Here is a 20709-nt window from a genome sequence, read left to right as displayed (position 1 = left end):
AGAAGTTTCTACAACCGATTTGAGACTAGCGTGCTACTAAGAATATCTAACCAATCGCGCCATGAAACGAGCTCATCTAATCTTCCGAAGGAATCAAGTGTGTCATGAAAATGGAAAATCTTTCAGCGAACATGGCGCTGGCACATTTACAGCCTGGCCCACAGTACTCCCGACGCCAACTCAAATCCACCCTCAAAGAAGGAGCATACAAAGGGTAAGAGCGCGCTTTCACTTCACTACTATGCCTACTTTATTTAGACGATATCCTGTTCAAATTATCACACGCTTCTCACTTGGGTCTGCTCGGCGGAACAGTTCAGTCGGGTGTCGGAAGCTCGTTCCAAACGGACGTGTTCTTCAGTCGGTGTCGAGTGGTGTTGATTCTAAGTTCACGTGGTATTAGTTGTATGTGATCAAAACCGTAAAACCCGTTGAGCATGGGCTTTATTTGAACCGTCATTAAAATAAGTTGTGATAAATCCAGGCTGTTATTTACGAGTCGTTTGCAACTAAGGACCTATCGTGGTCGAGTGAGCTAAAACTTCAGTCCAGGATGAATGGCATCAACTCGTTCAACTGTGTACTGTTGATTATCGTTTGCGCGTTATTCCGAGGTAAGAGGATTTTTTTTTATTCATACGGGATTATGCATAGGACAGGAACCTTATTTTTGAAATGTTGAAAAGTATTAAAATTTAATTCCCACTTTACCACAGCGATTTTTGGCTGTGTGCCCGTAAACCGCTAAACTTCACTGAGGATATAAAATCTACGTTCGAATGCCGCAAACCGCAGATTCTAAATCAAGGAAAACGCGTGGCTGCACTGAGCTGGTTGTGAATGAAGTTGAGCAGAATATGTTTCCGATAAAAAAAAAGAGAACGAGCGGGAGCACAAACGCCGTTCCGCTCCACTGGAAACCAATTTTGCGTTTAATTTCAGCGGGAGATTTGCGTGCGAATTGCTTGTAGCAATGTTATTCTATTTTATTTACGTTTGTGTATACACTAGTAGTATTATATGACACCGGTGTTTATGCTGATAAATGTTGTTCTGGTTAGAATTTCATATATGATGCTGTTTTGAATTGATACATAAATTTATTCGAGTGATCTGATGTTGATTTAGGTGATTTTGCTGTCAGTTTTATTTTCGAACATGTTTTAATCATCCGTGCCATGAAGGGTATTGTATTGCATACCATAAAACGGGGGTGAATTGATGATTGATCACGATTGATAGATTAATTTCATACCAAATTTAATTCCTTCAATTCCGAGCTTATTTTTTTTTGGAAATAAGCAATCGAGCAGTTCAAATTCCTACCATTAGAACTTTGCCGTGGCATCAAATTTTGTTTTTTTTTCTTCTAGAACCTCGAAAAAATTGGGTCTTACTTATGCTAAGCTTGAACAATCATGAATTTGTTGCTGAATTTTCTTGAAATCGCAACTGCTCGATAATGTGATTAGTTCCACAGATTTATCTTCCAGATAAAAGCCAAAATCTTGCATGAGCCTCTCCGTATTAGATGAAAGGTCTAACATCTCTTCGATATGAGAATTAAATAACGTATTTTGTACAGGTAAAGAGACCATTTAGACTCAAGACTATTTTTTCAAAAGGGCGAATATATTGTTACATACGTATTTTCAAAAATGTAAGTCGTAAACCTATGATTGTAACGAAATTGTGTCTCAGCAGAAGTTGTAGATGATATATTTTAATAGTTCTAAAAATTCTAACTCATTCAAAAAATATAATAAGTTGTAGTTGTAGTTGAATTTTCTTTAAATTTTTTTTTTATATTTTTTTTCTTTTTTTTTTCTTTGATTTTGTTTTCCGTCGATCTTGTTTTCCGTGCTGAGCACCAATGCTACCGACGCCAAGGAGGCAGCTCCCACACCTGGACCCTACCTATCGACCCATCAACTCTTGAACCGGGGACCAACGGCTTTACTTCCCTTCCGAAGGAAGGCGTGATCAGAGATGTTATGTCTCAGAACATTCCGGCGGCGCCGATTTATATTGAACCCAGGCCAGCTGGGGTAAGAGGCAATCACGCTTACCACTACACCACCGGCGCCGCTATTATTTTTTTCAAATTTAAAGATTTTGTATGAGTTTGATCATTATAAATATAGAATATGAGCGTTGCCTTCGATGGGGAAGAAGGTGCATATTGAACAGGTAGGGAATAGTGAACTTCATGTGCTTTAACCTTGGATTTTTTTTATGGTGCGAAACAAATTAATAAGTTATCAGGCATTGCAATGGTTATATTCAACCTACTACCAATTAATTTGTTTCTAACAATAAGATGTTTGGGACTTGAGTGTGGGATGCTCATTGTTCACTATGCCCCTCTTACCTCTTTTGAGAATTATAATCCTTCTTCTGTAAGTACATCTTTTGTAACTAATTCAAAATGATGCATAAGATGATTGTTTGAATCTCCGCAAACCATTTTAAATTATTAAAACGTAAAAAAAAAGCTTCTCGAAAAGACAGAATGACGCTACATTGCGAATCATGGGAAGTGTGATTTACTGTGGAAGAGTAAAGAGTTACTTCGGTCAAAAAGTAAAGTGCGATAAAAGTACAAGTTTCCGTCAAATCATTTCGGTGTCTTGGAACCACTTATTGCTTGTATCATAAGGAATAAGTGCACCGAAGACACCAAGACGATTGGACTTTTATCACACTTTTTAATAAGTGAAAACGCGCTTATTTATTCACTTTGGTGTGACATGCGCAATGTTTATATTCAATCTGAAATAGACATATTATATTTTCAAAACTGACGATATGCATAAAGTTTATTACATCGAAAAAAAACCCAGTGCAAAATTCGGTCCAATCGGACATGATTTAGGGGTGGCGCAAAATCGTCCAAGTTTAAGTTTGTGGAGAACCAAAAGATCTCCAATTTCGATTTTCGACTTTTTTTTGGGATGCCAAATGACATAAAAATATGTAAACCGGTGCTTTCCTAAGTGGTCTAGAACTTTTCTGAAGTAAATCAGTACTTTTGGAATCGATTCCGAAAATTTCTGGGATGATTAAGTTTTTTAGAAGTGATATCGAATTTCTATAAAGGGATTCAGTACTTTACGAAGTGATTCCGACCATTTCTGAAGTGATTCAGTACCTTCCGAAAGGATTCCAATTTTTTTTCAAACGTAATTCAATACTTTCTGAAGTAATTTAGCTCTTTTATGAAGTGATTCAATGTTTCCCGAAGTGATTCCGAACCTTTTTGAAGTGATTTAGTTCTTTTTGAAGTTATATAGAATTTCTTTGAAGTGATTCAGTACTTTCCGAAGCGTTTCCAGACATCTTATTCTTCTTGTTCGCATTTCAAGCTTATTGCTTAGCGCGTATTAGCTTATTGTGTGCTCTCAACTTAGTGTTCTAAATGCACTTCCACAGTTATTAATTGAGAGCTTTCGATGCCAATACCAATGCATGAATTTGTATATTGTGTGGCAAGCACAATGATACTTTATGCCCAGGCAGGGAATCAAAATGAAAGATTCAGATAGAGATAATGGCATTCTCATTTTGGTTACACTCATGATTAGTACAAATCCATAAATCAGAATGGACAGTTCTGGAAACGATAATGCGATTATCATTTGTGTAACAGATCATGATCATATGAAATAGCGATAATCTCAGATCATCATCATCAGCTGTCGTCACTGAAAATTCCCCATTTAAGACAAGGCTAATCAAATACCCTATAATATGTGAATTTTCGGGATGAGGATGACGTATAGAGATCGAAAATCGATGTTTGCCGCCATTATGAAATCCAAGATGGTGGCCATCGATTTAAGAAAAACTGTCGAAAATTGATGTCCGCCACCATTTTGGAAATCCAAGATTACCCTGCAATGTGGGTATTTTCGGAACAGGGATGGCATGCAGATGTAGAAAATTAATATCTGCCGCTATTTGGGAATCCAAGATGGCGGCTATTGATTTAAGAAACAACTTTTCCCTACAATGTGGGCATTTTAGAAACCGGGATGACGTGTAAATGTCAAAAATTGATGTCGGCCGCCATGTTGACTAGTTTATTTGTCAGTTCTATCTAAAATCAAAGAGCCGAGATGACGGATTTCAAAATGGCGACTTACATGGATTTTCAAAATATATGTGTCATCCCGATTCTGAAAATATCCGCATTATAGGGTATTTGACCTCTAGAACAACTTTCCCGAAGACAGCAAGTTCCTACATTTTGAGATACATTACAAAATGATTGTTATCATATCAGTAGATTATCGTTTTTGTTGCTGATCATGATGTGTAACACAAATGATAATCCATGATCTTACTGTACACTGATCATGATTCCGTTAACTAGTATTTTTATCGTCGGTAAGCATCGGAAGATAGCATTTTCTTGATTCCCTGTGCCCAGGGAAGTCGAGAAAATTTCCAGACATTTATGATGTGAATCAGTACTTTCCGAAGTGATTGTGAACATTGCTGAAGTGCTTCAGTACTTTCCGAAGTGATTCCGTACATGACTCAGTTCTTTCTAAAGTGAACCTTTCTGAATGTATTCAGTTCATTCCGATGTGATTCCTAACTCTTATGAAGTTAATCAGTACTTTTCTAAGTGATTCCGACCATTTCTGATGTGATTCAGTACTTCCCGAAGAGATTCAATTTTTTTTTCAAACGTGATTTAGCAGTTTCTGAAGTAATGCTCTTTTATTAAGTGATTCAATGTTTCCCAAAGTAATTCCGAACATTTCTGAAGTGATTTAGTTCTTTTAGAAGTCATTTAGGATTTCTTTGAAGTGATTCAGTTCTTTCCGAAGTGCTTCCGGGCATTTCTGATGTGAATCAGAACTTTCTGAAGTGATTCCGACCATTTTTGAAATGATTTAGTACTTTCCGAAGGGATTCCAATCTTTTCAAACGTTGTTCAGAAGTAAATTAGCACTTTAATGAAGTGATTCAATGTTTCCCAAAGTGATTCCGAACATTTTTGAAGTGATTTAGTTATTTTAGAAGTTATTTAGAATTTATTTGAAGTGATTCAGTTCTTTCCGAAGTGTTTCCGGATATTCCTGATGTGAAACAGAACTTTCAAAAGTGATTTAGTACTTTCCGAAGGGATTCTGATTTTTTCAAACGTAATTCAGAAGTGAATTAGAACTTTTATTAAGTGATTCAATATTTCCCGAAGTTATTCTGGAAGTTTTTGAAGTGATTTAGTTTCATTTAAAATTGATTCCGATAATTTCTGAAGTGATTCAGTACATTCCGAAGTTTTTCAGAACACTTCTGATGTAAGTCAGTACATCCCGAAGTGATCCAACATTTTTCAATAGTAACTCAGTACTTACTGAAGAGATTTAGAACTTTTCTGAAGTGAATCACTACTTTTCGAATTGAGTCTGAATATTTTTGGGATGATTCAGTTCTTTTAGAAGTGATTTAGATTTTTATAAAGTGATTCAGTGCTTTCCGATGTTATTCAGATCATTTTCGACGTGATTCAATACTTTACAAAGTGACCCCAACTATTTCTGAAGTGATTTTGTGCTTTCCTAAGAGCTTTAGAGCATTTCTGAAGTGATTCAGTACTTTCCGAAGTGATTCCAACCATTTCTGAAGTGCGTCAGTACTTTCCGAAGTGATTGAGAACATTGCTGAACTGCCCTTTTCAGCATAGTTGTCCCAGTCGCTAAAACAACAAACTAAGAAAAACGCTGTTGTAGATATTTTTCGCTATGGCCTCTTGTGGATGGGACAACATAGTTTTGGTATTGTTGCGTTATTTTCAGATCAAAGTAAGAAACTTATCGAGTACATTGTAAAGTGATGGTAGTTGATAATCGATTCAAATGTATAACTCATTTTCGCTAAAAATGCTAATGGGACTGTTATGCCACACAGGGCAGTGAAGTGCTTCAGTACTTTCCGAAGTGATTCCGAATATGACTCAGTTCTTTCCAAAGTGATTATGAACCTTTCTGAATGGATTCAGTTCATTCTGATGTGATTTCCAACTTTTTCTTAAATGAATCAGTACTTTACGAAGTGATTCTGCCCATTTCTGAAGTGATTCAGTGCTTTCCAAAAGGATTCTAATTTCTTCAAACGTAATTCAGCACTTTCTGAAGTAATTTAGCTCTTTTATGAAGTGATTCAATGTTTCCCAAAGTGATTCCGATTATTTCTGAAGTGGGTTAGTTCTTTTTTTTTTCTTTTTTTTAAAGTTGTTCAGTACTTACCGAAGTGATTTAGAACATTGCTGAATTGATGCAGTTCATTCCGATGTGATTCCTAACTTTTATGAAGTGTACACACTAAGATTTTTTTACAGGAGTCAGTATTTTTTTACTGGGTTTTTGAATTGCTGAAAAAGTCGGTAAAAATTATCGCATTTAAAAGTTTTGAATACCGTGCGTGATTTTTTTTTTTTGATCTCTTGTTGCTTATGCAATGGTGCTTGGTGTGGTCTTGCGTTTTTCTTTGTTGCCCCGTACAACCTCTATCACGCTGATATATTTTTCTGTTGCTGCGATGAGCAACTTCTTTGTGTGGTGTTAAAGAAGACAGTCTGAAAATACATGACCTTGATTATGAGTGGAGTGCGTTCTTTTGTACGTACGAGCTAGAAGAGCGTTATCAGTGATTGCGGTGGTTCAAGGAAAATTAAATAAAGCATTTCTGAAAACATAACGCTGCAAAGTCTCTAGGCCAATCGGGTGAGATCTTTCCATTTTATCTATTTATATTTTATTTTTTGTCACTGATTTATCAAATGCTCTATATTGACGAATAGAGTTGCCAAATCATTCACCCTCCCACTAACACAACTCTTTCCTTCCTGTGACACCTATGAAGGTAGTATGGGTTCCCTGCACCTTCTTAAGTAGATGTTGGATTAACTTTCCCTCCCTTCCCCTGCGATTGTAAGGATGTGGCCAGGTGTTTAATGCGATGCTTCTATTGTAGATTTTATTTTCGTGTGGGGAAAATCACTAATCCCAAGTGATATTTTCTGCGTCAACACTCGATATTTTCTGCAAAACGTATTAGTTGACCATTATATAGCCACCCACGATTTGTACAATCGCATATGCTATGCTATGCTATGCTATGCTGAAAAAGTCGGTAAAAATTCAAATGACCGTTATCCGTAAAGAATCAATGAAATCGACCAATTTTATTGTCTATCATTAAATGGAGTTAACAGAACTAAGTATGTACAAGTTCAGAACAAATTTTCTTATTAATAAATTTTCCACAGATTTTTAAACTTTTACCGAACAGTTCCGCAATTCAAAAACTCGGTAAAACCGTACTGACTCGATTAGTGTGTATCAGTACTTTCCGAAGTGAATCCGACCATTTCTGAAGTGATTCAGTACTTTCCGAAGAGATTCATTAAAAAAAAAAAACGTGATTCAGCACTTTCTGAAGTAATTTAGCTCTTTTATTAAGTGATTTAATGTTTCCCGATTGCGAACATTTCTGAAGTGATTTAGTTCTTTTAGAAGTCATTTAGGATTTCTTTGAAGTGATTCAGTTCTTTCCGAAGTGTTTCTGAACATTCCTGATGTGAATCAGAACTTTCTGAAGTGATTCCGACCATTTTTTAAATGATTTAGTACTTTTCGAAGGGGTTTCGATTTTTTCAACCGTAATTCAGAAGTAAATTAGCACTTTTATGAAGTGATTCAATATTTCCCGAAGTGATTCCGAACATTTTTGAAGTGATTTAGATTTTTTATAAGTGATTCTGTACTTTTAGATGAGATTCAGATCATTTTCGACGTGATTCAGTACTTTACAAATTGACCCCAAATATGTCTGAAGTAATTTTCTGCTTTCCTAAAAGCTTTAGAGCATTTTTGAAGTGATTCAGTGCTTTCCGAAGAGATTCACATTTATTAAATTTATTCAACAATTATTAAGTGATTGAGTTCTTTCCGAAGTGGTTTCGAATTTTTATGAAGTGATTCAGTGCTTTCCGAAGTGGTTAAGAACATTGTTGTAGTGCTTTAGTACTTTTAAAAGTGATTCCGCTCGTTTTTAAGTGATTCAGAACATTTCCGAAGTGGGTTTCAACATTTCTGAAGTGATTTAGAACTTTCCTAAGTGATTCCGCATTTTTCAACAGTAATTCAGTACTTTCCGACGTGGTTAAGAACATTGTTGAAGTTCTTCAGTACTTTTAACAGTGATTCCGATCGATTCTGAAGTGATTCAATACATGCCGAAGTGATTCTGAACATTTCTGATGTGATCCAGTTATTACAGAAGGGATTCCGTTTTTATTAAGTGGTTCAGTACTTTCAAAGTGATTCAGAACATTTCCGAAGTGATTCCGACCATTTCTGTTCTGTCTCTGAAGTGAATCAGTACTTTTCAAAATGATTTCGAGCTGTTCTGAAGTGAATCAGTACTTTTTACAGTTACCAAGACGCAAATTCTATCTTCCCCAAGCGTATTCAGCACGTTTTCAGCTTTTTCAACATGTTTAGGTGGTGCTAAACAGCGATGCGAAGGGCAGTATTTTACTTACGCATTATAGGATCAACATGGCGTTCAATGTTTTTGACGTAGGACTACGGCTGTGATTTCTATATGGGGGCAAGCCGATGGCTTAAAGTCTCTTTAATAAAGAAAGATAAGATAAGATGTAATTGGGGGTACATTTTGTGAAAACCAAAAATGGAACATGTAACAAAATTATGAAAGGTTTTGACCGTTAATAACTCAGCTGCCCCTGGACCAATTTCAATAATTTTATCACCAATAGGTCAGAAATATTTCGATGCATCTTCTAAATATAAGACTTTATCATTTTTTTAAAAAAAATGTCACTATTGAAAACTGCACGAATTTTGTTATGATAGTTAAAATTATCACCGATTGTCTGTGAAAAGCGCTTTCCCTAACACAGATTTCAAAGTTGAATTCCATCCGGTCTCATCAAACGGTGTTTATTCAATCACCGGGTGGTGAGTGGTGGTGTTCTCCAGTACACAACGAAAGGCTGCCTGCAAGCAGCGAGCTGCAGCCCACATGAGCATCCATAGAAGGAGGAAGAAGCAGCACCGCTATTGATTGGAATGAGTAGCTCTTCGTGAGTTGCTGTGTGCCATCTATCTCAAGCGCTTCACACTAAAGATTATAAACAGAGAGAACGCTCAAATTCCTATTCCTACACAAAACACAAGCTCCTGCTCCAGTTAAAAAATATGTTTTATTATATAAGCCCACGTAGTCCTACGTCACCATTGCGTACAACCCCATAGAACTGTCCCTTGTAGTTTTGTTTTAATTATTTCGATCGTCGTAAAATATCAGTCAATTAATTGATTAGGCTTCCAATTAATCAGTTTATTGTTCCTCATGAGTACACCCCATTAGGCCTTCATACGTTAGGCATAATATACGATAGGCCTTCTCGAACAGCTAACTTATTGTATATGTTGGTTCTATAGGTGTTCATTGGGGCATCAGTTCCCCCAGTAATAATATTAACAGACAAAATTAAGGATCTAAAAATCCATTGTTCGCAGAACAGGGTTGTCCACATACTAAGCCGTTTTACCGATGCATTTGTTTCAATTGTAGGAACTTTAAACAAACACCAATGACTTCCCCCAACTATCTACGCAGTTTATGGATAGCCTCAATCTACAAATATTCGCAAGTCTCAAAATGTTGATAACTTTTTAAGTCCAAGGCCTCAAGAGCTTTTCAATGTCCAGGAATAATATTTTTATGATTTCAATAATCAAATATTTAGCTAGGAAATGGAGGCCTTGAATGCTTGAATCCTTGAATTCTGAAACTTGGAAAAATGAGAAATAATTCAGGATTCATGGATTTTCAATATTCAGACATAAGGAAATTTTCGACATCCCGGACACAGAAAAAAGCATGACTCATGGTTTGATGATTTAAAGATTCCAGAACTGGAAATTGATATCGAGATCTCATGCTTAGACCAAATTTTCTGAACCCAGTTTAAACAAACTTCTTAAGTTTGAATCATAAGCAAACAAATAAACGTACTTTGAAATGAAAAATTAGAGATCTTAGATTAGGGAAGCTTTCATACATAAGGGTCGACCCCGGCGTAGTGGTTTACATCCATACCTCTCACGCCAAAGTCACGAGTTCAAATCTCACCCCGGACAAGTCACAAATGACCCAAGAGTGTTAAAGTGACTATAAAAAAAAATTCATGCGCTGGATCCAGATAAAAAAGCAAGAGGTTGTTCCCAAGACACGACCGTAGATTTGACGAAGGATTACGTGCTCGGTATCAATATTCGGCGACTGTGTTAGAGAAACCGCTTTTTCCCATCACGGAAACGCCTCGTGTTCTGATGACAAAATTATGAATTTTCGTGCCCAAAACGCACGGAACTGTTGGTTTATTCAAAAGATAATAAAAAAGCGAAAATTGATTGGAGGAATTAATTGAAAAAAAAAATTCCAATCGCGAGATATTCACGATCAATCGTATAAATTCAAGATTTTTTTTGGATTTTTTCTAGTGTCCTGGAGAAAACCTTACCTTAATTCGAAGTGTTTCTGGTTAATTGACAAGGTCATGTAGTATTCGGTCATTGCGAGAATGTTTATGTATTACTTCAATACTGTTACGAATTTGACCACAAACGTTTGGTTTCTGGTTACATTATCAAAGAGTTGGGGGTGATGTGACTGGCAGCAAGGCGAGTAAACTTTCATTGAAAATTAAGGGTGACGCGCTTGGCATAGATGGCCCACAGTGGCTCACGACGCACAACTGTTCCGATCAGTAACGGTGTGACTTCTTGAATGATGAATGATGATGATGGTCCCACCTCTTACCCCTACAAAGGTTTGAGCTGGACGATTTATCTTTAAGATAATTAAATATGACATTTTAACCAGGTTAGCAAACAAAATCGAACTGGTTTCAGTTACAGATATAAATTCCCTCTAGAGTTTACAGTTGCTTCACAGCGATATAAATGTGGAAAAGTTCAGGCGTCCACCTCTTAGTTCTTCCTCCTTCTTCGGTGAATGGACGCCCATGTGGGCTGCAGCTCGATGCCTGCGGGCAGTCTTTCGTTGTGTACTGAATAACAATGTTCAACGCCACGCGCCGAAAGCACTGCTGCTGCTACTGCTGCTGCTACTGCTGCTGATGACGACCGACTGGACACCACCACACACGGTGATTGAATTTGCAACGTTCGGAGAGATCGGATGGAATTGGATTTTGAAATCTGTGTTAGGGAAAGCGCCTTTTGCAGGCATTCCGTGTTAATTTTGATCACCATTGCAACAGTTGTACATTTGTGTAATAGATAAAGTGTTCATTCAAGCAGATTCGTAGAAAATTTTTTCAATCGATTGGCTTGTTTAGAATTAAAATCCATTAAAATCTGCTATTGACAGAGTTATAGCAACAATCAATACAAAACTAACGATTTTAAATTGGCTTACCACTTTAGTAGCCTATTGGTCCCAAGCAAACGATTAACGTACCCTATTCTAGTTGAAATTCTATTACTACACTATGTTTGTTTTGATTCGCTATGAAAGTTTGACAGATAACATCAGGGGTGTGTGGATTCATGCACAACATGCAGGGGTGAGTGAAATAGTTTGGGACTGCTTGGGACCGTTGTTCAGGTACTGAGTGAGCCAAAAATAATAATGATTTTCTTCGGGACCCAGTGGTCTTAGAGTTACCTCTATGGTTATAGGTGGCCAAAACCTGACCACTTTTGGTAACACGGTTGATTTTAGTTTTTTTTTAAATTGCACCCCCAATATGTTGCCGAAAGACGTAATCCTACGCCAAAAGATACTTCCGATAAGGCGGCATCGGTTAAGTACATCACGGTCTAAGGGAAGAGGTAGGTACCGTTGTTTGCGGGTGGAGTTTCAGCCGGTTAAAATCTGTACCTCTATGTACAAAATTGCCTGTTGAAAGATCAAAAGTCTTGGGTCAAAGTGGTCCCTTAACCTATGGACAAGATACAAGACGTAGACGTGCAAAGCTTCATCCAAATCGGAGAGGGTTGAGCTGGGTTGTTTGCTCATTTCCTAGAATTGTGCCGTCAAAAAAGGGGGACAAAAGTAAAAAGGCATACAGCTGACTGTTTCGCCGTTTGTGCAATATACGGTTTATCTGCTAAAATGTCACACATATCAAGGTTCATTTAGTTTTACATTGGTCAATGTCCTGCCCGCTAATTGCTAATTTGAAAAGGCTTTTCATCCTACAGAATAAAAATACTATAGAACATTGTAGCCTTTTTTGTGCTTACCTGTTTCGTTGCCCGAATCCCGAATCATACATCAATTAGCATCACCACGGTCGGCATGGCGGCCACTTTCTGGTTGATATATATTGCTAGTACCGTAAGCATAATTCGCGCCTAGTACAATGACAATGTCCATTCGTTTCGCATGCTGGGCTGGGAAAACCGCAGCTAACCGAATTTCGGGTTGGCTATCTGCCAGTAGTGTGCTTAATCCAACGGAAGCTGACGTTGACGATACGGTGGCGAAGCTTGAGCGCTTGTGAGCCGGCAAAAATTTAATTTATCGTTGTGATTCTGTTGAATGAGCAAATATTCCGTCGGTTTGTTGAACCATAGGAGGTTGGATTTAGGGCGTTCATTGTTTCAAAATGTTGAATCCACCAGTTGGAGGTGCAGTGTTCTGTGCAAAGATTGAGAAAAACTTGAAAAAGATCAACTGTGAAAAAAGACTGGCCGGTTGGTTTATCGACCATTGCACGCAAATCCAAAAATGTAGGCGAAATAGCTTTAATGTTGGCCCATGGATCAAAGATTGGGTCCATCGCTAAAAATTTGCTATTTATCAATTTTATTTAGTTGAACGCGTCATTGGGACGGTACTAATGGATATTTTTGGTCGCTATTGAAAATTTAGCCGGTTGCTGAATTTATGTATGGGCCCAAATTAGGGGCATTTAGGCCGACATTACATTCATTTCCCCTATTACATTGAATGTTAGTTGCATTTCCAATCATCCTCCGCAGCGAATGATATAAGTTTACCTTGCAGACGATGTAATGATTTTTTTTCTATTCTGTGTTCTGCCTACACGCAGACAAAAGAACGTAAGAACCCCATAAGAAACACTTGTGAATTTTAGCCATAAGAAATGAGTGTGAACTTCATTGACTTGACTTATGGAAAATAATGTCGACAAAAAAAATAAATCGGAGCAGACTGGAACCGAAAAATGGACGTTGAGGTTAGGGGGTCGTGTGTTGACCTCTCGTCTTTCAACGCTTAGGAAAATGAAATGGTTAAAGGCGTATAAGAGCTACCTCATGTTACCCGAAAATCAACCATAAGTCACGCTTATGAAATTCATATATGTTGTTCATAAGTCGATCCTTATGAAATTCTTAGGTCTATTTGCCTCAGTGTACGCTTTCGGATATACCAACAAGCGTTTTATTTAATACATTGTAGAACAACGCACACAAACAACGTTCAGCAGAAAATGCATACGGAATCGAGTATGAGAGGAAAAGAGCGCTTCTTATTCGCTTTTAGCCTCATATTTCATTTCTACTTTTTTCGAAGCATGGAGAGAGCACTGGAGAAAGCACAGGTCTGATAATCGCGACGTTCGTGGTTCGTGTAGAGTCCAGTCGGAAACCATTTTTCTGCTTTCTTTTCGACATGATTCATTTTACACACTAATAGGGTAGGGAACTACTTCAGCCTAATCGCCCATTTTGGGCCTATCGAGCAGAAAACTTCAAATAAATTCATGATTTCAGAGTTAACAAGTCTATTATGCGTTTGGTACGATACTTTAGTTAATAAGCTACCGAACGAAGTCAATGAGAACGCGTGAAATGAAGGTTTGCACCCATTATTCCCAAAAACAAAAGAAGCGCTCCGACCGAATCCATTTTTATCTTCATCCGAAAAGCCGAAGTGGATTTAATTGCGTTTCAAAGGCGTTTGAATGGGTTAGGCCGAGTTTAGAATCTGTAGGCCGAGTTTGGCGTAAAGAAGCTGTGTTAGATTTTTGACAATATCTCAACGATTGGTTTCTCTTTATCAAATGTTACGGTACGTACGGAGAGGTAAATAAATTTGGAAGCCATCAGTAATAATAACATTCCGTTTGGTTCTAAACTGCGCTAGATTAAGAAAGACTAAGTGCGGGTTGTGCTTAATAGACCGGAAATGGGGTAGTTAACCCTACACACTACATTTTTCTTTCTTCATTTTCTTGCATTGGACCGCAGCTCTTGCTCAGTATATCTCATCCTCCGTTCATGCGGTCTCCACCAACATCCTACGATGATGAATCCCTCATTATTAAAAGGGAATCTTACATTCCCTGGTTGGGTGTACATATGCACACTAGGGTGCTTCATTTTGAAAAACAAAGTACTGTAAGGTCGCCAACCACCGCTCACGTAGTTTCCCTTCACCACTCGTCGTGCGTGCAAAGGAATTTTTTCATTATCGATGGTTTTCCTTACATTCGATTTGATGCTTCGCTTTGTGTACCGCGTCAGCATGGCAGCGACCTTAGATATAGCTTACAATGACAGCTCTGGTACATATCAGAGAAGTTCAGGACAGGACAGTTCCATTTATTTCAATCAAATTAAATTTATAGAAGTTCAGAGAAATTTAAGAAACTTCTGAACAAAGGTAGGGAAGTTCAGAGTTCTTTAAATCAGTTTCTAAAACATTAGAGATGTTCTAAGAGCTTTGGCGGCGATTATCCGAAACATTCAGGGAACTATCAAAAACTTCAGGAAAGTTTCAAAAATTAGAAGATAGTTTAGAACTTTTGGAAGTTTTAAAAATCTTTAAGGGTGATTTCCGAGAACGCCAGTGCAGTTTCATGAATTTCAAGAGCTCCACCTAGTTTTAAGGAACTTTTCAAGAAATTCAAGAAACTTCAGAAAAGTTCAGATAAGTTGTAATAACTTTAGGAAAGTTTGTAAAATAATTATCCGTTCCATTAAAATAAACTTCAAACCTTTTAGCTGAATAAAAATAGAACGGCACATGGATTATGAGTCTAGCGACAACCCAATTGACGTCTTGCAGTGAAACTTTTCCAAGCTTTCGCCACCTACATTTCGAAGTGAGAACTACTAGAAGGAGGATAGTTTCCAAATTTTCCAAGTAAAACAGATGCTTTTTGGGGCAAATCGGTCCATAAAGAAAAACTAATAATTTCCCGTGGAAACTTTTGCTTGAATCGTGTAAGAAAACGTGTTTGAAAACTATTCCTTATTATTTCGGTATGGATCGGAGATGTTATCATGGCAAATTATCCATAACAAGTTTGCACCCACAGGGAGAGGTTACCTCCTGCGGAGCTGCATTTTTCGGAAAAGGTGAATATGTGCGATTTCCACTAAGATGAAAGTGGAAATTAATTGAATTTACTTAGGAAAGGTTGTATCATGCTGGTGATAATAGAGAATTGGTTGTAGGCCAATATTCAATACATGTTCATTTTGGCCGTTTTTAAGCAAACATATTGATACTCACAATTTTCGACGGAAAACGCACCGGAACTTGATTTACTCAACACGCACCATACTATAAAATGGTGCTGGATGGTCTTCAAAGTGATAACAAGATGACAAATCATATTTATTTTGAGTAATTGAGCAATTTACTTCTGTTTACATCATGTTTACGATGGAGCCGATTGATGGAGCCGTGAAATGAAATGAATATATCTTATGAAAGTTTATCTGGAAAAGTCAAAGATGCACATCAGTCTGATCGTAAAAATGATTTCTTCTTCAATTCGAATGTTATATTGGAAGGATTTTACGCAGGCTTGATGAAAATTATGATTTAATGCTATTTTTCAGGAATTTTATATGCTGTTTGTCAACATTATCATCATCATGCAGTGGCGACATCTGCGTTGAGCTTTTGCGGCAATCTTCCAATACTGCTATACATATTGTTTTCCTTTTTTACATGTGCTGCCTCCTAGTTGTGGATTTTCTCCGCATTTAAATATTTCGGTATGAGTGTAATACCACAAACGAAGTGACAGACGGAGCGGCTCGAAAACTTTGGTGACTAACCTGCTATTGCAATTTTTCAGTGTACCACATGGCAACACCACTACTACCGGATTGTACGACATGGTAACACTACTATTGGATTGAACTATCATTTCACCAATTGTACGTTTTGGTTCTATCTCTTTCACTCTACTCAAAACTGAAATGCATAAAAAAATGACAAAATGATACGCACTCTTTGCACACTGTCAAAGAATCATTGTACACAAAATCAAATTTGTTCAAATCAAAACAAAAAAACTAACCCATCTGGTGGATGATGGCACAAGCTTCCAAGAAAATTCTATTACAGTGAACCACATTATTTAAATGGATTTCTTCGCCAGTTAGTCGTCTTTCACTTCGTTTGTGGTAATACCAACAATCAATACGAAACTAACGATTTTAAATTGGCTCACCACTTTAGTAGCCTATTGGTCCCAAGCAAACGATTAACGTACCCTATTCTAGTTGAGATTCTATTACTACACTATGTTTGTTTTGATTCGCTATGAAAGTTTGACAGATAACATCAGGGGTGTGTGGATTCATGCAGAACATGCAGGGGTGAGTGAAATAGCTTGGGACTGCTTGGGACCGTTGTTCTGGTACTGAGTGAGCCAAAAATAATAATGATTTTCTTCGGGACCCAGTGGTCTTAGAGTTACCTCTATGGTAATACCCCGTTCACATTACAACCTATATCACGTAATATAGGCTGTCTTGCAATGAGCACTCATACATAGAATTTCCAGTGAAAACTAGATGTATGAGTGCCATTGCAAGACAGCGTATATCACGTGATATACGCTGTAATGTGAACGGGGTGTAAATTGATAAAGCTCGCGATAAACATGTGCAAATAACGAAGCATACTTAACTCAGAAAATAAATGCTTAAAAATAGTCAGTTTTGTATACCGCTGGCATGGAAAACCTTTACAAAATCTCGCTCTCCAGAACTGACCAATGGAATAAAAGGATAAATTCCCACTGCAGTCCATTGGGTAGTTATTGCGTCGTAGTTTTTAAGAGTGAACCACTTTGCCTCGCGATAGATCGTTCTTTCTGGTGGAGTACGTGATACAGTTCACAAGAGTATTTTCGCTGTGAAAATTTTAAGAAAAAATATTAGAAACATAATAAATTGGAATAGTAATTTAAATTAACTAAATTCGAATTGAATATATAGAGTTCGTAAGGAATTAAAATTTTTGAAACAAATTGGAATTTGATGACGACTAACAGTAAATCAGCCACGTCAGGCCCAATTAACGTGGGCAGCTTATCTGGGGGTGGAATTTCCCACCGTCCATAGCGAGAACGCCAACCGGTTCTCCGACGATCAAAATCCGATCGTTAGCTAGTGGTGAATTTCTCTGCGACACCACCGTTACAACTCGTCAAGTCATGTGGCGCCGAGCGACGCAACAAAAAGCTCTGACTCCAATAAATTCCGGGGACGCATATAGGGTAAATGTCGGCTTCGGCACCCATTGACTGTTTTCGGCAACCAAAATTTAAACGTTAATTTCACTATGTTTTCCCATCAACACACTTCCCTGAATGCATCCAAACGATTCTTTAGTCTTTCAGCTTCAAGCTGATTGTATGTGTACGTCTGAGCAGTCCTGTTATGGCAGATTTTTATTCAAATGAAGCATACGTACTCTAAAATGGGGTTGATTTCAAGTTGCCGATAATAGAACAGCTGGTTAACACGCAGTTCTAATGGGAAGGTTGCCGAAGAAAACGAGGCTGCCGACAATAGTCACACTCACCTGAGAAGTTTAGAGCGTTGTAAAAACGCTTTCAAACAGTTTTGAAGAATTCTGTCGATTGGAATGGATAGAGAAGCAAGCAGCAGATGAATGTAAACCAACAGACACGTCATATATGTGCGTGACGCTGAGAAAATGCTAATAGAAGTGTGGACACTGCTTAGATTGACGAGAATACGTAAATTCCCCTACCTCGAAGATTATCGCACACGCACGAGGTGGTCTTTTGCGCAAGTTAAAGTTTTGAACGTCGGAGGTTCTTTTTAAAAAAAGATCTACTCACTACTGCTGCTACCTAAAGACTACTTTATTCAATCAATAATTCCTACAGAGAACCTAGCACTCGCGAAAAGTGTCCACTATGCAAGTCCGGAGTCCAATCGATCGCCCGATTGCGGAATGCTGATGAAGCTCGCTGCTGTTGCCGTTCTGTGCATCCGTCCTAGATGCTGACGAAAGCACCGACGATGGAATTTGCCAAGTGCGGTTGGCACCGGCGTTAACTCGCCCCTCCTTAGTGATGAACCTCCAGGGGCATCGTATATCCAAATGTAGATGTACTTAGGTTTCCGACGTTTTTTCCAGGTTCTGATTTTCCACGATGATCGTTAGTGTTTGGCATCGTCTCTAGTTTGATATTTGTTGTTCTGCGGGAGAAAATGCTGAGGAAAATAATGATACCGATTATGGGGAGGATGGTTATCCCTCCAAAAAGGGACCAGTGTGGGAAATGCAGACTGTAGCTTTTTAAACGGAGTAAGTCCAAGTCTTTCCGTGTTTCTGTTTGCAGTTTGTGGAGATGTTCCATAGTAAGGTTCAATATATGACTGTCCTTGGAAATAGCTATTCCGTCCAGATGAAGGTGGACCGGATTTCCAGCAGTGGTTCGAGTTCTGCCGGCATACGAAATGTTGTTGATTCGTATGGTGCAGTTCTCGTATCGAATCAGATATGATCCAGTGAGAATTCTTTCATTGGTGCTGCAATCTGATGATAGGGTGAAATTGCTCATTGAATTCACCAGTAAATAATACTTATCTATGGGAACAATCTCCTGCTGTATGGGATTTGATGAATAGTTGCAAATGGCTGGTCTCGCATCTATTAAGTTTGGTATGCATGTAGACTCGGTTACTTCAATGTCCTCAATTCGATAAATAATGGGTTCTAGGTTCTTGACGATAAATTTCTGTGTCGGATGGATCAGGAAAGATCTCTCTGTGGTGTGGATTTGTTGTTGGTTGTGGAATGTTGGGAAAACATAGATTCTACGAAAAGTTCTGGGGTCTAACTTCGGCATCTTGATGAATAATACGATCTCCTTGCGGTTGGTGGCGATTGCTGTCTTGGCATAGGTTACAACTTCGGAATTTGAGTGAACTGTAATATTTTCTCTCTCTAAATCTCTCCTAAACATTTCAATTTCATTTTTTGATAGAATTTTTTCATTTAATAATCCTAGTTTTGCTAAGGCTATAGTATCAATAATGTTGTTTATTTTATCATTTAATTCCTTAAGGTTAAAAAGAATATTTATGGAATATAGTTCCGAAGTTTTTGAATTGAACAGTTGAATGGCATCTTTTGTTTTAAATACTGTCTCTTTTAACTGTAATGCCATTTCTCGGTTAATTTTTACTTGTATATTGTTATTTGCTACGAGATTGTTAATGGTTGAATTGATTAACTTTAAATCATCTGCGTCGGGGGATCCGGCAATAAATTTCCAAACTTTTCCTACTGCGTCCCAACGTTTCTGTCTCTTGGTTTGTAAAATAGTTCCTAGTGAGAGGTTTATGTCGTCAAATTTTTGGACTATCATATCTGTAAACTGAGTTTTTCCTACTTTATCAAATTTATCTCTCAAATCGGTTACATGGTGGTTCAAGATTTCTATGTTAAAATGATGTAGGTAATAATAGGAATGAATCTGAATTCTGCTAACACCTTGTTCGAAAACAAAAATTGGTTGATCTATCTTTTGTATTTGTAGCGTCCATGTTTGTCTCAATAGTATTGGAAGTCTGAAAGAAATGAAAGATTGGGTTTCGTCAGTCTAGTCGTCGTTTATATCTTCCTGATTTTTATGTCGTTCTTATGCACGCGTCGGCCGTCATCTGTTTTAATGGTACTTTTGTTAACTTCTGCAATTTTGATTTTTTTATAACGAGGGGTTGTCTTTACTCTCCGTCTAGTCTTTTCGTATGCGTTAATTCCTGTTTCAATGGCGGTATGTCTTGTCTTGCCATTGTGATATTTCAAGTCTTTAGTCTGAGTCTTTAGTAAATTTTTGTGTACCGTTTCAATTATATAAGAGCTCTGGGAACTTGGAATTACTACCTCGTATGGGGTGTACTTTGTAGAGGAGTGGATAGTATTGTTGTACTTAATTATAGAAATTTCCATTATCTGTTTCGGTTCCTTTCCGGGGTTTTCAGCTTTGGTGATGCGATAGATTTCTAATAAGGTCGAATGAAATCGTTCTACAACGCCATTCATTTCGCTTCTACCTGTAGCCACAATGTAAGGCGTGATCTTATTAATGTTATAGAAATTCACTAGCTCCCCGGTCATAAATGACTTTTCTTGATCCATTACTAGCGTCTCAGGAAACTTGAATTTCGATAACACGTCTTTCACAGCCGGTACAAGGTCTATGGCAGCTCTGGACTCAATCAGACGAGCTTGAGCATATTTAGAGAATTTATCGACATATGTTAGATATTGTAAATTGTCTATAAAAAGTACATCAATATGGGCTATTTGGAAAGGGTTGTTTGGTACTGGAGTTTTCTGAATAGGGAAACGTATAGGTTTTCTGTCATATTTGTT

General features: G+C 37.7%; 1 protein-coding gene across 1 annotated transcript in view; it reads left to right on the top strand.

Moving 5' to 3' along the window:
* Nucleotides 1-312: 312 nt before the first annotated feature.
* LOC135712525 (uncharacterized) overlaps nucleotides 313-20709 on the top strand; it is a 63650-nt gene continuing 43253 nt past the window's right edge. Inside the window, exon 1 of the mRNA XM_065235480.1 lies at nucleotides 313-614. Within this exon, the coding sequence (XP_065091552.1) occupies nucleotides 554-614 (61 nt within the window). The 5' untranslated portion in view covers nucleotides 313-553. The remainder of the gene's footprint in view (nucleotides 615-20709) is intronic.

This window comes from Ochlerotatus camptorhynchus, unplaced genomic scaffold, assembly GCF_037179485.1.
Source record: "Ochlerotatus camptorhynchus isolate MF236.1 unplaced genomic scaffold, CSIRO-AGI_Acam_v1.1 ptg000491l, whole genome shotgun sequence".
Taxonomy (NCBI): domain Eukaryota; kingdom Metazoa; phylum Arthropoda; class Insecta; order Diptera; family Culicidae; genus Ochlerotatus; species Ochlerotatus camptorhynchus.
This window is presented reverse-complemented; position numbering and strand designations above follow the sequence as displayed.